This window comes from Chiloscyllium plagiosum, chromosome 18 (genome assembly GCF_004010195.1).
Source record: "Chiloscyllium plagiosum isolate BGI_BamShark_2017 chromosome 18, ASM401019v2, whole genome shotgun sequence".
NCBI lineage: Eukaryota > Metazoa > Chordata > Chondrichthyes > Orectolobiformes > Hemiscylliidae > Chiloscyllium > Chiloscyllium plagiosum.
Window position 1 is genome coordinate 63809055 of NC_057727.1, and position 13693 is coordinate 63822747.

At 38.9% G+C, this 13693-nt stretch overlaps 1 protein-coding gene across 4 annotated transcripts in view; it reads left to right on the forward strand.

Annotated features, from left to right (window-relative positions):
• dock3 (dedicator of cytokinesis 3) overlaps positions 1-13693 on the forward strand; it is a 918089-nt gene that overhangs the window by 178039 nt on the left and 726357 nt on the right. For all 4 annotated transcript variants that reach the window (XM_043708484.1, XM_043708482.1, XM_043708483.1 and 1 more), the window contains exon 5: positions 5446-5542. In XM_043708484.1, the coding sequence (XP_043564419.1) occupies positions 5446-5542 (97 nt within the window). The remainder of the gene's footprint in view (positions 1-5445; positions 5543-13693) is intronic.

Genomic DNA, 13693 nt, shown 5'->3' on the forward strand with positions numbered 1-13693 from the left:
CTATACGTTAGTGTTAGTTTAGGTTTTATGTGTTATTTGATATGATTTGGAAGTTATTTTTTGGGTCTCGGAATGCTCAAAAATTTCTCCCATATAAATTAATGGTAATTGCTTCTTCGCTTTACACCATTTGAGCTTACGAACAATTTCATAGGAACGCTGTATTTTTGGATAGTGGGGGACACCTGTAGTATGGCATAATCAGTGCAATATAACTTCACTATTACGAACACTATTTCATTTTAAACAAAACCCCAGTTTTTGACAAATCCCACAAGAACAAATAGTTATGCAAGCTTTACATGGACATACCGATATAGAACTGAGGATATTTGCAATACAACCAATTCTGATGTGAATCATGTGTAATGCTGCTGGATGGTGTGTTGTATGCAAAGCTGAGAACTTCCAAGACATTATCTGGATCTGTAGAGCTTTTGCTGTGGTTCATAGATTTCAAGAAGCTTGCTTTCAAATAAGCATGAATAAATATGAAGCAATCTGTACACTACCTTGTTTAGAAAGTTTAAATTACATTCAGTACAAATTGATCATTCTTTGATGTGCTTCGTTCCCAACATGGCACTAAACGATTTCTTCAGAAACATATTATTTGCTGCAAAAGCTGATGGACAGTGGACTGAGAGTGAAACCCTAATTCAAAATTATTCAAACATACATACTCAGTGATTAACACTGCTGCTTTATAGCACCATGGATACCAGTTTGATTCCAGCCTTAGATGACTGTCTGGGTGGATTTTGCATGTTCTCCATGCCTCTTCACAGATTTCCTCTGAGTGCTCCTGTTTCCTCCCACGGTCTAAACATATGCAGGTTTGATGGATTGGCCATGCTAAATGGCCTGTAGTATTCTGGAAAGTGCAGACGAGATGATTAGCCATGGGAAAGTGCAGGAATACAGGGATACAGGGTAGGGGGTTGGGTCTGTTCAAATTGATGGCCCTTTAATTGTGCTAGAAGAGGAAAGGAATAGTTTGTATGTCACCTCAGGTGCATGGCAATAAAGTGGGCACCATAACGTTCTAGCGTCAGCGTGTTCAGAGATGTTATTATATACCTCTGGAGCAGGTGGGACTTGAACCTGGGTCTCCTCATTTAGGGGTAGGAGTGTTACCATTATGCCACAAGAGGACTGCACAGTCAAGTTTCCTTTTTTTTCCAATTTATTTAACCTATTTTTCTAATCAACCTATTCAGACATGTAATTACACACCTCCTGGAGTGGGTGGGACTTGAACCTAGGCCTTCTGATCCAGGGGTAAGAAACTACCATTGCGTCTCAACAGGGCCTTCAAATTTCCTCAGATACAAGGATTAATCAGTTGCACATATTTTTATTAGAGCACCTCAATAGCTTGAATGTTGGCGGCACATTTTTAAGATGAACAGAGATTTTAAAAGAGACATGAGAGGCATATTTATTACATAGAGGGTGGTTCACGTGTGTAATGAACTTCCTGAGGCAGTGGTGAATGCAGGTACAATTACAACGTTTAAAAGACATTTGAATAGATACATGAATAGGAAAGGTCTGGAGGGATATGGGCCAGGAGTAGGCAGGTGGGTCTAGTTTAGTTTGGGATTATGTTTGGCATGGATTGGTTGGACTAAGGGTTTGTTTCAGTGCTATATGACTCTGACTCTAAGTAAGAGATATCTGTTGATGTTCAGGTAGTGGAAGACCACAGGCAAATATCTCTGCACTTTTTTTGCTCAATTCCCAACAATTGTTACAATGTCTTCACTCTGTGTAGTTATACTTGCCTTAGATATTACATTCCATTCCCCAGGTGTGTGACTGGCTACCTGGTGGCATGGGCTACCTTTTAAGGAAACAAACATAGAGAATACTGACGAAACTCATGATCTGGCAGCATCTGTTGAGAGAGAAACAGAATGTTAACATTGAGTCAAAAATGACTGTTCTTCAGAACACTGTCCTTTTGAGGAGTTGGCTGCTCACTCCCCTGATAGTTTAAATAGTCCAGTGATGGTTTAAAGCTGTATTCAGACATGGATCATCATTGAGCAGTTAATTGGACTATCAAAGGTGTGCTTTAGAATCCCTGAACATTCCAGAGTGTCTATGCAATATTTATCTGGCTTGTCTCCAAGGCTATCGTTGTAAGCTGTATCCTACAAAATATGATGTAAATAAAGGGGTGCAGCTTAAAAGGGTATATCTTAAGGAAGGCTGTATGTTATCAGAGGATGATGTGGAAAAAGAGGAGGCTAAGGGAATCAGAATCAGAAGCTAATGAAAAGGTGATCAGTTCAGGGCATGGCTGAAATCTGGTGATGATGTCCAAACATGATTCCAATGTCAACAGGGATTTCCTAAAGCAACCTGAGCAACCATGAGGAGTTCAGAGTACAACACATGGAAGGCAAGGAAACTAGCTTGCCCTTGAAGTGGAGGATATCCAGTGAACCATCCTTCATATTCCTAACATTACAGAAGGATGGTGTATAGTTCGTCTCAGCTGGGACTGGAAGAACCTTATTTAGCCTTTTAGGAGGTATCATAATCCTGTCCTGATAAATTAATGAATATTGAAAACCAACTGAGTAGATAGTGTATGTATTTACAATATCAATCCAAAATTCCAATTCCAGTTAACCATGTAACATTTAGTAGTCACAATAATGAGACAACCTTGTGCTCCCTGTGTTGGTAGGCTGCTTACCTCTCTACTTGTGTGCCTATGAGGAAAGTATTAACCAGCTTTGGTGACCCATAAGGGTCCTGCCTGTGGTTGCACTGCTTGCCTGTCTTCAGGGGCAGTCACTGGGACTCCTGTTGCTGGCTCACTTATGGAAAGCCATGCAAGATGAGTGTGTCAGAAGCTGCCCAGTATCCTCCACTTTCTCCTCAGCCCTGGGTACATATTCAGGCAGCCAAGTGAAAGTCAGCTCAGTTGCCAATCCAGGCAATATGTCACCAGCGCAATTGACCAGCTTTGCAGAAGTAGCTCCACATATCACCTATGGAGAATAATACTCATGTTGTGAACAGATTGGTTCAGAGTAGTTAATGTACCTCATACCTGTGCAGAGTTTTATGCTGATGCAGCAGCAAATAATGTATGCAGTATGTTGCTCTTCAGAAGGTTGGTCATTCTCTCCTAGAAAAAGCTTATGTACTCAAGTATCTTGAGACATGAATGAGATCATTTGTGCACTGGATTCCACTACTTACAAAGAATGAGCTTGCAATACCTCTGGAAATTCCTTCAGACGTGCACATATCTGCTGTAGCTGTTCCAGGTACTGAAAATCAAACAGTGACTTCTTCCTTAATATGTGCTGCAGCATCACTGTCACTGCCAAACTCTCTTCCTTCTCCACATTAATTGTCCACAAATGTATCTGATTCCAGCACCACCTTATGCACTCTTGTGGTGCGTGTCTCGCCCAATGACCCCAATTCTAATTACGTGCAATAACCCACCAAACTGCACTTCAGGTTGTTGGGCGCTTGTCTGATGTAACAATGAGTGGTCAGATATCTTTTCCTCCACCTGATGCCTGAGGAATGGTTGCACACTGAATAGAGCTTTTTAAGACTTGGTGAGAGTTAAATTTCGATTAATGGCTTTGCAACATATCACCATCCACACCAGTGCTCTGCATTCAGGGATATGATGCTTGCCTTGAGACTGTAATACCTACAGTCATACATGCATATTCCATCTACTTGACTTTAATTCATTTCCTTCCCTTTATCTCCTCATCAGTGGCTTATCTCTCATCCTCCCCTCATGAGGTCACCAACAAAAACAAGCTCTTGTGTGACTCATCAAAGATCAGTTGCACCTGGGATAAGAGACTGTCTACAGTACTCAGTGACAGGGCACACATGCTACCACAACATCTTTTACACAGTCTGTAATGACCTCAGCAATGGTGTCCCACGACTGGTATGGTTCATCTCCTTGTATTATACATTGTCTTTTCCTGCAAGGTCAAGAAGAGGTAAGGAACATCATTGTGCTCCTATATGGAAGTATCAATGTGGCTTGAGCTGATAGTTGTCTTGCAGATTTTATAACATAAATGGTCTTTCTTTTGCTTATTTCATGTCCATAGGATCATGAAGTCTACAGGATCATGATAACTATGTAGAATGTGAACTAGCTTGGTCTGCTAGAGCTTGACACAATTTATTTGCATCTTTAGCAATCTGGTAGAATTAGAGGTTTGGAATTGAAGATTATTTGTAGAAAGCATATGCTAAACAGTTTCTGATCATAGTTGCTTCAGGATTCTGACACTGATATGACAGCAGATGCAAGGGATTAAATGAGTTAATTCTGTGTGTAGAAGTCATGTGAGTAATGAAGGCAGCCAGTAGGGCATTTGGACATTAGGGTGGGCTCCTCCTGGATCAGTTTGACAAGTTAAAAACCTGATACTATCTTGTACAGGGAGAAATGAAGTCTACTACTCACACGAGAAGAGATTAAGATTATTTTAAAGTAGTGGGTTAGCTGTCTCCTCATCAATGTTATCTCCTAGCAGTAGCATCAGAGACAGGCACTGCAATGTGATTTTCCTTCCTTTGCATCTAGGCCCACCAACTTTGAAGTCTCAGTAAGGTCGAAACCTCCATCAGAAATTTGCTTCCCTAGCATGGAAATAAGGTAGTGTGCACCTTCACAAAGGAAATAAAAGCAGAAAATACTGGAGAAGTCAGATTTGGCAACATCTGTGGAGAGAGAGAGAAACAGTTAACATTTTGAATATGAAGATGATTCAATATTGGATTTGTAACAATAACTCTGTTTCTCACCACAGATGCTGCCAAACCTGCTACTTTCTCCAGAATTTTCTGTTTTTAATTGCAGGTTTCCATTATCCACAGTATTTTGCTTTTATATCTTCATATAGGAGATGAGTTGAAGTGTCAGTAAACTGTTGAACCACCAATATCCATCTCAAAGGCAAAATTCCATTTCTCTTTGTACCTCCTATCCACTACTTTAAAGCAATTTCTTGCTCTTCTCATCTAGCATTTAAAAGGTATTATGTTTTAAAAATGTTTAATGTCCAAAGTGGTTGACCTCACATTTGCCTACATTTAAATCCATTTGTCATAGTTCTCACAGATCAGTTAATCTTTTAAATATCTCTTAGAAATTAAAATATTTTGTAATTTCATGCTTCCATTCTCAACTTGTTCAGAAATGATGGAAGAATAGAAAAATTGTAAATTGAAAATGTGCTGTTGATAATGCAAGAGGCCAGTTTGAGTGTTTGGAGGAGGTAAATCGGAGAACATTTCCATTTGCCTACACTCTTCTTTCTAATTTTGCTCCACAGTTGTTAGAATAACCAATACAAAATATTCTAAGACAAATATTTATTGTATTTTGTATTGTGGAGATGTGAGATTGTTTAATGTCTGTGTTTTGTTTTGCAGCCAGTTTGAGACTGTAGTTCCAGTGGAAGATTCCATTGTTACAGAGGTCACAGCCACATTACAAGAATGGATAATGCTCTGGAAACAGTTGTATGTGGTAAGTATGTAACAACTTTTATTTTTACCAGTTGTGACAAATTTTGCATGAATTGTTTATAAGTGTAACTCATTTGCAATATTTTCTAAAAACAATTGGGTGAATATTTCAATCTCCAGACATAATGTAGCATGAAACATTGAGAGTTCTTAAAGAAAATAACTTGCAAATGTCATTCATTTGTTCCCATGCTCAAGTATTTCTTTTACATAATGCATCAACTGAATTTTTGAGGTGATCTGTTACAGGAATACTGAGGAGTTACAGGAGCTAAAACTTAATGAAGTACAATAAGAAAGAAGATCTGGATAATTTAAATGTTGCTGTTGTACATAAAACTGCTTCACAAGGTGATGCAAGGTTTCTGTGACAATAGTGGGTGGCATGGTGGCACAGTGGTTAGCACTGCTGCCTCACTGCGCCAGAGACCCGGGTTCAATTCCCACCTCAGGCGACTGACTGTGTGGAGTTTGTACATTTTCCCCTTGTCTGCGTAGGTTTGCTCCGGTTTCCTCCCGGGTGAATTGGCCATGCTAAATTGCCCGTAGTTTTAGGTGAAGGGATAAATGTAGGGGAATGGGTCTGTGTGGGTTGTGCTTCAGCGGGTCGGTGTGGACTCGTTGGGCCGAAGGGCCTGTTTCCACACTGTAAGTAATCTAAAGTAGCCAGAATATTATATTGAGTTCAAGTTATATTTAGATTGTAATGTGTAAAGTAAAGATTTTAAATTGTATACTCACAGATGCTATATCAAAATGTTATGTAAAACATGTTAAGTTCATTAAAGCTTAGATGTTGACCGAATTTACTTTTGTTCTCCAATTTGCTTGGCCTACAAGGTTAAGCAAGCATATTGGTCTTTCCCTTCTGCCATTGTATAGGCATCCACCAGGAACAGGTGTTGACTTTGGCTCCGGTTTTAATTCCTTTATTCTTGCTAAATGCTTTACTTCTGCAATCCAAGAATTCTACATGTGGGAAATTGCAGAATATCAAACTACTGAGATGTCAAAGAATTGTGATTCATTGATGTTAATTTCAGATGCTATATATAGGTTGTATATGGAACGTGCCACTCCAGAACTTCTAAGGATATCCAACGTGATTTATAAGAAGTACGTACTTGGCTACGCCTCTGTTTAATGGGAGGCCTTGGTTTCCAGTTAGGTCTAAATTCAAATTTGAAGTTAATGCATGTCATAAGTCTTCTGTAAGACTTCACTCACTTGACTTGGCTTACCTGGTTTATTCAGAATGGTTTGTGTGGTTTGAGACTTATTAAACTGGTCATTGAAAGCACATAGTACAGATCAGTATGTCAAGTCACTTCAATTGATGCAGTCATTTGATTGTAAACTTGGGGATTTTTTAATAGTAAAGAGGTTGACATCTATTTTTGTGATGAATATCCAGACAGGCTTGTTCGAATAGTAGAGTTTTTTTTTTCTAAAACCTATGACAGCATTTCCATAGTTAGTAATTTCCAATGCTGTGTTCATACCTAGCTCTGAAGAAGACTTGTACCAAACTTGAAAAGTTAACTAAGGTTCTGTCTCCACAGATCTTGCAAGACCTGCAGAGTTTCTCCAGCGTTCTCTGTTCTTGTTTCATACCTCACTGCCTTTATTTGCCTCACTAGTAACCTTTATTCTTTCAGAAATATAAGCCTTATTAAAGAACTTCATAGTAGCCAGCAGCACATAAAATTAACTATAAATTTACTGGTGATGGTTTATTTGGGCATTTTATAAGAAGAAAAGATGTCTTGGGTTTCTAACCTGACAGGTTCTGACGGTATCTGTTAGAGTAGCACCAGCCAAATCAACAGAATTACAGGCAGCTGATGGCCTACCTCAAAGACAGGGAGTGGTACTAAAGATTTTCTGTTTGACTTTGATTGTGAATAGATGCAAAACCTAATTAAAAATGCTAGTAGAATGTTAGTCTTTGTCTTGAGAGGCTTGACCTACAAAGCCATGTAAGTTATGTTGCAGATACATAAAGCTCTGGTTAGCTCAGATTCAGACTATTAGGTTCAGTTCTGGATATCTTACAATAGTTAGGTAGCTTTAGAGGAAGTACATCAGGGATCCTCTGGAATCTGGGAGTAAAAGAGTTAAATTACTGAGAAACACAAATTGCGTATACAAGACTTGTATTAGAGATTATATAGATAATCATGGGATGGTCTTGTTGAGTTAAAGGTGATTGAGAAGTTCAATATGGTAAATAGAAGGAAGAGAACAAAGGGACATGAATACAGAACATGCTTTCCTCAAAAAAGCTATTCAGGTTCTGCCAGTGTCAATACTGACATTGATGAATAAGCAAGTGATGAATTACAGAACCTAGGTGGCTGTATGGAGTTATTGTACAGATCAGCCATGATTTAATTAAATGGTAATAAAGAGTTTTTCTGAGAGACTGAATCCCTGCCTCTGATCTAACTTTGTAGTCACACTATTTATATAGTTGGTCTAGTTCAGTACCTAATCAATGATAATCTCCATTATGTTGATAACAGAGGATCCAGTAATGGTAATGCTACTGAATGTGAAGAAAAAATGAGTGCACACTTTTTTTTATTTGAGGTGATAATTGCCTGGAAGTTGTGTAACAGAAATGTTAGTTGTCACTTATCAGCATAAGACAGGATGTTTGAAATTTAATTTTAAGTACTTGAAAAGCTCAGCAGGTCTGGCAACACCTATTGAGAGAGTAACAGAGTTAAAGTTTCAAGTATAGTATGACTCTGGTATAGAATTCCAGTTCTGAAGAAGAGTCATACTGGCCTCAAACCATTAACTCTATTTCTCTCTCTTTCTTCTGCAGCTGCTAGACCTGATGAGTTTCTCCAATGTTTTCTGTTTTTCTTTAAGATTTCTAACACCTGCAGTATATTTGCTTTTATTAAAGCCTGGATTTTGTTCCTGGATTTCTTGCTGCATCCAGCCATAGATCTCTTAACTATCTGAGGAGTTTTAGATTCTGCTGAATGTTGTGGAGTCTTCAGTGAATAATCCCAGTTATGGCCGTATGGTGGAGGGAAGGTCAATAATGAAGCAACTGCATGTGATGGGGTCTGGGATACAAGCTTGATGAACTCCTGCAGAAATAAATGTACTGCGAATGAGATCTTTGACAATTGTAACCATCTTCCTTTGTGCTTGATATGATTTCTATTATCAGAGAGTTTTCTCCCTGATTCCTATCAGCTTCAATTTTGCTTGAGCTCCTTGATGTCACATTTTGTCAAATGCTGCTATAATGTCAATGTCAGTCATTCTCACTTCACCTCTTCAGTTCAGTTCTTTGGTTCGTGTTTTGAGCAAGACTGTAATGAGCCAGGTTTTGAGTAGCCCTAGCTGAATCCAAACTGAGTGCACTTTTATTTTCTTTTATATTTTATATTTTGGGTATCACTGGCTGAGCCAGCATTTATTGTCCAGACCTAGCCATCATTAAACCACTGCAGTCCATTTGGTATATGTAGAGCTCCAAACTTTTCTCCCAGTAACCTTGAAGTAACAGTGATATATTGTCAAGTCAGAATGATGATTGGCTTAGAAGAGAATTTGGTGTTTCAATTTATCTGCTGACCCTCATAAATCCAGCATGAACATGTTAAGAACGAAGGGCAAGTTTGTTGGGATTTTTAAAATTTTCACTTTGTTGTAAAATGACAATTGTATTCTTACTGGCGTTGCTGATTTTTTTTTTGAATAATAAGCAAAGCAAATATTTCCTGTTTTCTTATTTATGCTTTTCAGCATGTTGGCCATCATAAATATCTTTCTGGGTTTAAGAGCTAGTAAATTGTGCTCCAGTGTGAAATCTATCCAAGTATATAAATTGGAAAATTCTGGGCTAAAAACAAAAATGCATTATATTTCTAAATTCAGCTATTGCAATTAGACAAATTGGCTAAAGACTGTACCTGATTTCTAACCATAACAAGAATGCTATTATAAGACACCTTTTTAAGAGTGTGATTCATTGCCTAAATGTTGTACGTACTTCTGTGTTTGTCACCATAGGCGTTATGAGACAATGGTTTCTCTCCAACAAATTGACAGTATTTTCTTTTAAAATATATTTTTATTGAAAAAATAGATTTTTAAAATATTACAACAAATGCAAAACAATACAATTCAAAACAATACAAAGAAAGAACACAAAAGAGTAAAAGAAAAATCCAACCCGCCCTCATGTACAAATATATATATATAAAAATATATGATAAAAACCCAACTAACTATTTAACTAATAAATAAAAGCTAACAATAAAACTAATAGATAGGAATAACTCAAACCAGACAAACAAGACACCGATACGTTCACCGATATCCTCCCTGGATATTGGACTCGTAAAACACAATCGTTTCGGTTATATAAAAGTCCTTATTAGTGTGGCAGATAAATCGGTGTTCAGGTATTCCAAAAAGGGCTGCCATGTTTTACAAAAATTTTCAGTTTCGTGGTGTACCATACTTGTGAGAAAATCCAAGGGGATATGCTCCATAACAATCTTCCGCCAACCCAACAGGCCCGGGGGGTTTCGGATACCCAACCTAGCAAGATATTCTTTCTTGCACAGACAGTGAGGACATTGAAAATTTTTTTCTTGTGCGCATCTGCAGGGAACACACTGGGCAGGTCAAGAAGAAGAGAATCGGGTCCTTCTCCAACCTTACACCCAAAATCCTCTCCATTGCACCCGCCACAGCACTCCCATATGTTTGAAGCCTACCACAGGATCAGAGACGATGTAAGAAGGCCCGTACAGACCTTACACTTGGGACGTGTGGAAGATACCCCTGATTTAATGTCGGGGAGATCCACTCCCCCCAAATCTGTAAGGCAATTGCAGTTTAGCTCATTTAATGAGGGGCCGCTTACGATGCCAAATAAAAGAACTGAACCAGCTGTTCAATCTCTTGAATATTTGCCTATTGAAAACCAGCGGGAGCATCCATATAAGGTATAACAAACAGGGGAGAATATTCATCTTAATAAGCGCTATCTGACCCAACCATGAGACCGGAAGCGCCTCCCATCTTTGAAGGTCTTGTTTGATTTTGTCAAACAATTGAACAAAATTAGCTTTGAACAGCCGATCCAGAACTGGAGTAATGAATATGCCTGAATACACAAAACCCCCTTGTGACCTCTTAAATGGGAATCGATGTTCGCCCTCAAGACCTAGCACCTTCGTAAGACCACCCATAGCCTAGTCTCTGATTTTGCAAGATTAATCTTGATGATTAGATTAGATTAGATTCCCTACAGTGTGGAAACAGGCCCTTTGGCCCAACAAGTCCACACTGACCCTCCGAAGAGCAACCCACCCAGTCCCCTACATTTACCTCTGACTAATGCACCTAGTACTGTGGGCAATTTAGCATGGCCAATTCACCTAACCTGCACATCTTTGGAATGTGGGAGGAAACCGGAGCACTCGGAGGAAACCCACGCCGACGCAGGGAGAATGTGCAAACTCCACACAGACAGTTGCCCGAGGCGGGAATTGAACCCAGGTCCCTGATGCTGTGAGGCAGCAGTGCTAACCACTGAGCCATCGTTTGTATCCCAAAAAGGTGTCAAATGCACTGATGCATTGTATCAGGCGAGGCACCGAAACTGCTGGATTTGACAAAAAAGTTAGGACATCGTCCATGCACAATGAAACCTTATGTAATTTTGACCTCATTTCTGGAGTTGATATATTGGGATCCCTACGAATGGCCTCCGCCAATGGTTCAATCATCAATGTAAAAAACAATAGTGAAAAGGGACAGCCCTGCAGCTCTACAAAACCCTGGTTAGACCACACTTGGAATATTGTGTCCAGAGACATTAAGGTGATTGTTAGACAAGCATATGGACGGCAATAAATTGAGGGGTATATAGGTTAGGTTGATCTTAGCTTAAGTTAAATACTCGGCACAACATTGTGGGCGGAAGGGCTTGTACTGTACTGTACTGTTCTATGCTCTGTATTTATATGAAAGCATTTGCAATTAGTTAGATAAGATACAGGCACAATTAGAGGTTAGTGACTCAGGGCAACTTGCCATTACAGAGGCATGATAGCCAAGATTGTGAAAAATATATGACAAGATATACAATAATTGTAAAAGACAGGCAGAAATGAAAAAGGGCAGTAGCCCTGATAGTAAATGATGACATATGGATCGGTATGAGAAATAACCTTGGATCAGGATCTCAATAAGTAGAATTAATGTGAACAGATTACGATTAACAAGGGCAGAAAAAAATAGTGGGAGTAATCCCATAAACATAGTTATTCTGTTGGACAAGGTAATAAAAAAAAGAGCTTGTGACAAAGACAGTGCAGGAAATTACAGTTTCCAAACAGATAGTATTTGGTAAAGTGACATGGAACGTGAGTTTGTAAAACACTTCTGTGACAATTACTTGGAGTAATATGTTGTGGGATCAACTAGAGATAAAGCTATTTTTAAACTAGCATTGTGCATAATACAGAGTTTGTTCAGCAGTCTTGTAATAAAAGACACTTTGGGAAAAATTGATCATGATATGTTTAAATTCCATTTTAAGTTTGAAAGTAATATATTCCCATCTGTAAGAATTTCAAGCTTAACAATAAAGAAAATTACTTGAGTATGAGGATAACCTGATTAGGATTGTTTGGGAAAATAGATTTAAAGGCATGATGATAACTAAACAAAATATGTTTCATTGAAAAATCAAATTTAAGAGATTTATCTGTGCCTAATGCAGAAAGTTGTGATTCAATTAAATGGACAGGTTATAATGTGGCAAAGAAACTTGTGGAGTCTTTTAGAAACCAACAGAAGGCCACCAAGAAAGTGATACAAGGAATACGGAAGTAAAGTAACAAGATAAGCCCAGATCTTCCTGTTTCTGAATAATTAGTGACTAGATGTAGCCCAATGATACACATCAGAACTCCTGACACACTGATTCCATGGAAATACCCAATCAGTTTCAACTTTTAATAGCTAATGTCCTGAGACCTGCGTGAACATTTCTGACTTTGAGTTAGAATCTGTAAATTTAGAGGCATCAGATTTACCAACCAGGATAGCTAACTAGGAAATGTTAGATGAAAACCCTGTGTAACTTCCGAGTAACTATACACTTCAGCACCCCACCACACTAAAAATAATCTTCACACTTAACCACCCATCCTAATGATAGGCCAAGTAAAAGGTGATCTAATTGAAACATATAAAAATCTGAAAGGGCTCAATCAGGGAGAGACATAATGATTGGGGATTCTAGGACATGGGCATAGAGCTCAGAGTAAGGGACTGACCATTTTGGAATGAGTTGAGACATTTTGTTCCTGAAAAGATTGTGATTGTTTAGAATTCTTTGTCTTGGAGAATTATGGATGCTCCATCACAGAATATACTGAAGGTTCTGTCCTAATGTTAGTTGTGTATGATTGGTCCTTTATCCTGTGACTGTGATCACTTCAGTCAAGCAAAACAACCATTCAGTTTCTACCCTGCAAACTCTTAAGAACGTTGTGCATTTTAATTAAATCATCTCTCAATTTTTGAAACTCCAAGATTCAGCATTTGGTTTTTTAAAATGCTCTCTTCCTATTCTGTCTCCATTCTACTCAATCTCTTCTGTACGTCACAGGAATCAATCTAGTTGTGAACCTTTGTTGACATCCTGTAAGTCCTATTCTTCCTTAGGTAAGGAGAATAAAGCTTTACTCCAGCTGTAGTCTCACCAACACCTCTATAAGTGTAGTAACTTCTTTCTCCTTGTATTTTAACCCCGCAATATAAGACAATGTACCAGTTGGCATTAGATTAGATTACAGTGTGGAAACAGGCCCTTCGGCCCAACAAGTCCACACCGACCCGCCGAAGCGAAACCCACCCATACCCCTACATTTACCTCTTACCTAACACTACAGGCAATTTAGTATGGCCAATTCACCTGACCCTGCACATCTTTGGATGGTGGGAGGAAACCGGAGCACCCGGAGGAAACCCACGCAGACACGGGGAGAACGTGCAAACTCCACACAGTCAGTCGCCTGAGGCGGGAATTGAACCCGGGTCTCTGGCGCTGTGAGGCAGCAGTGCTAACCACTGTGCCACCGTGCCGCATTGTCATTGATCA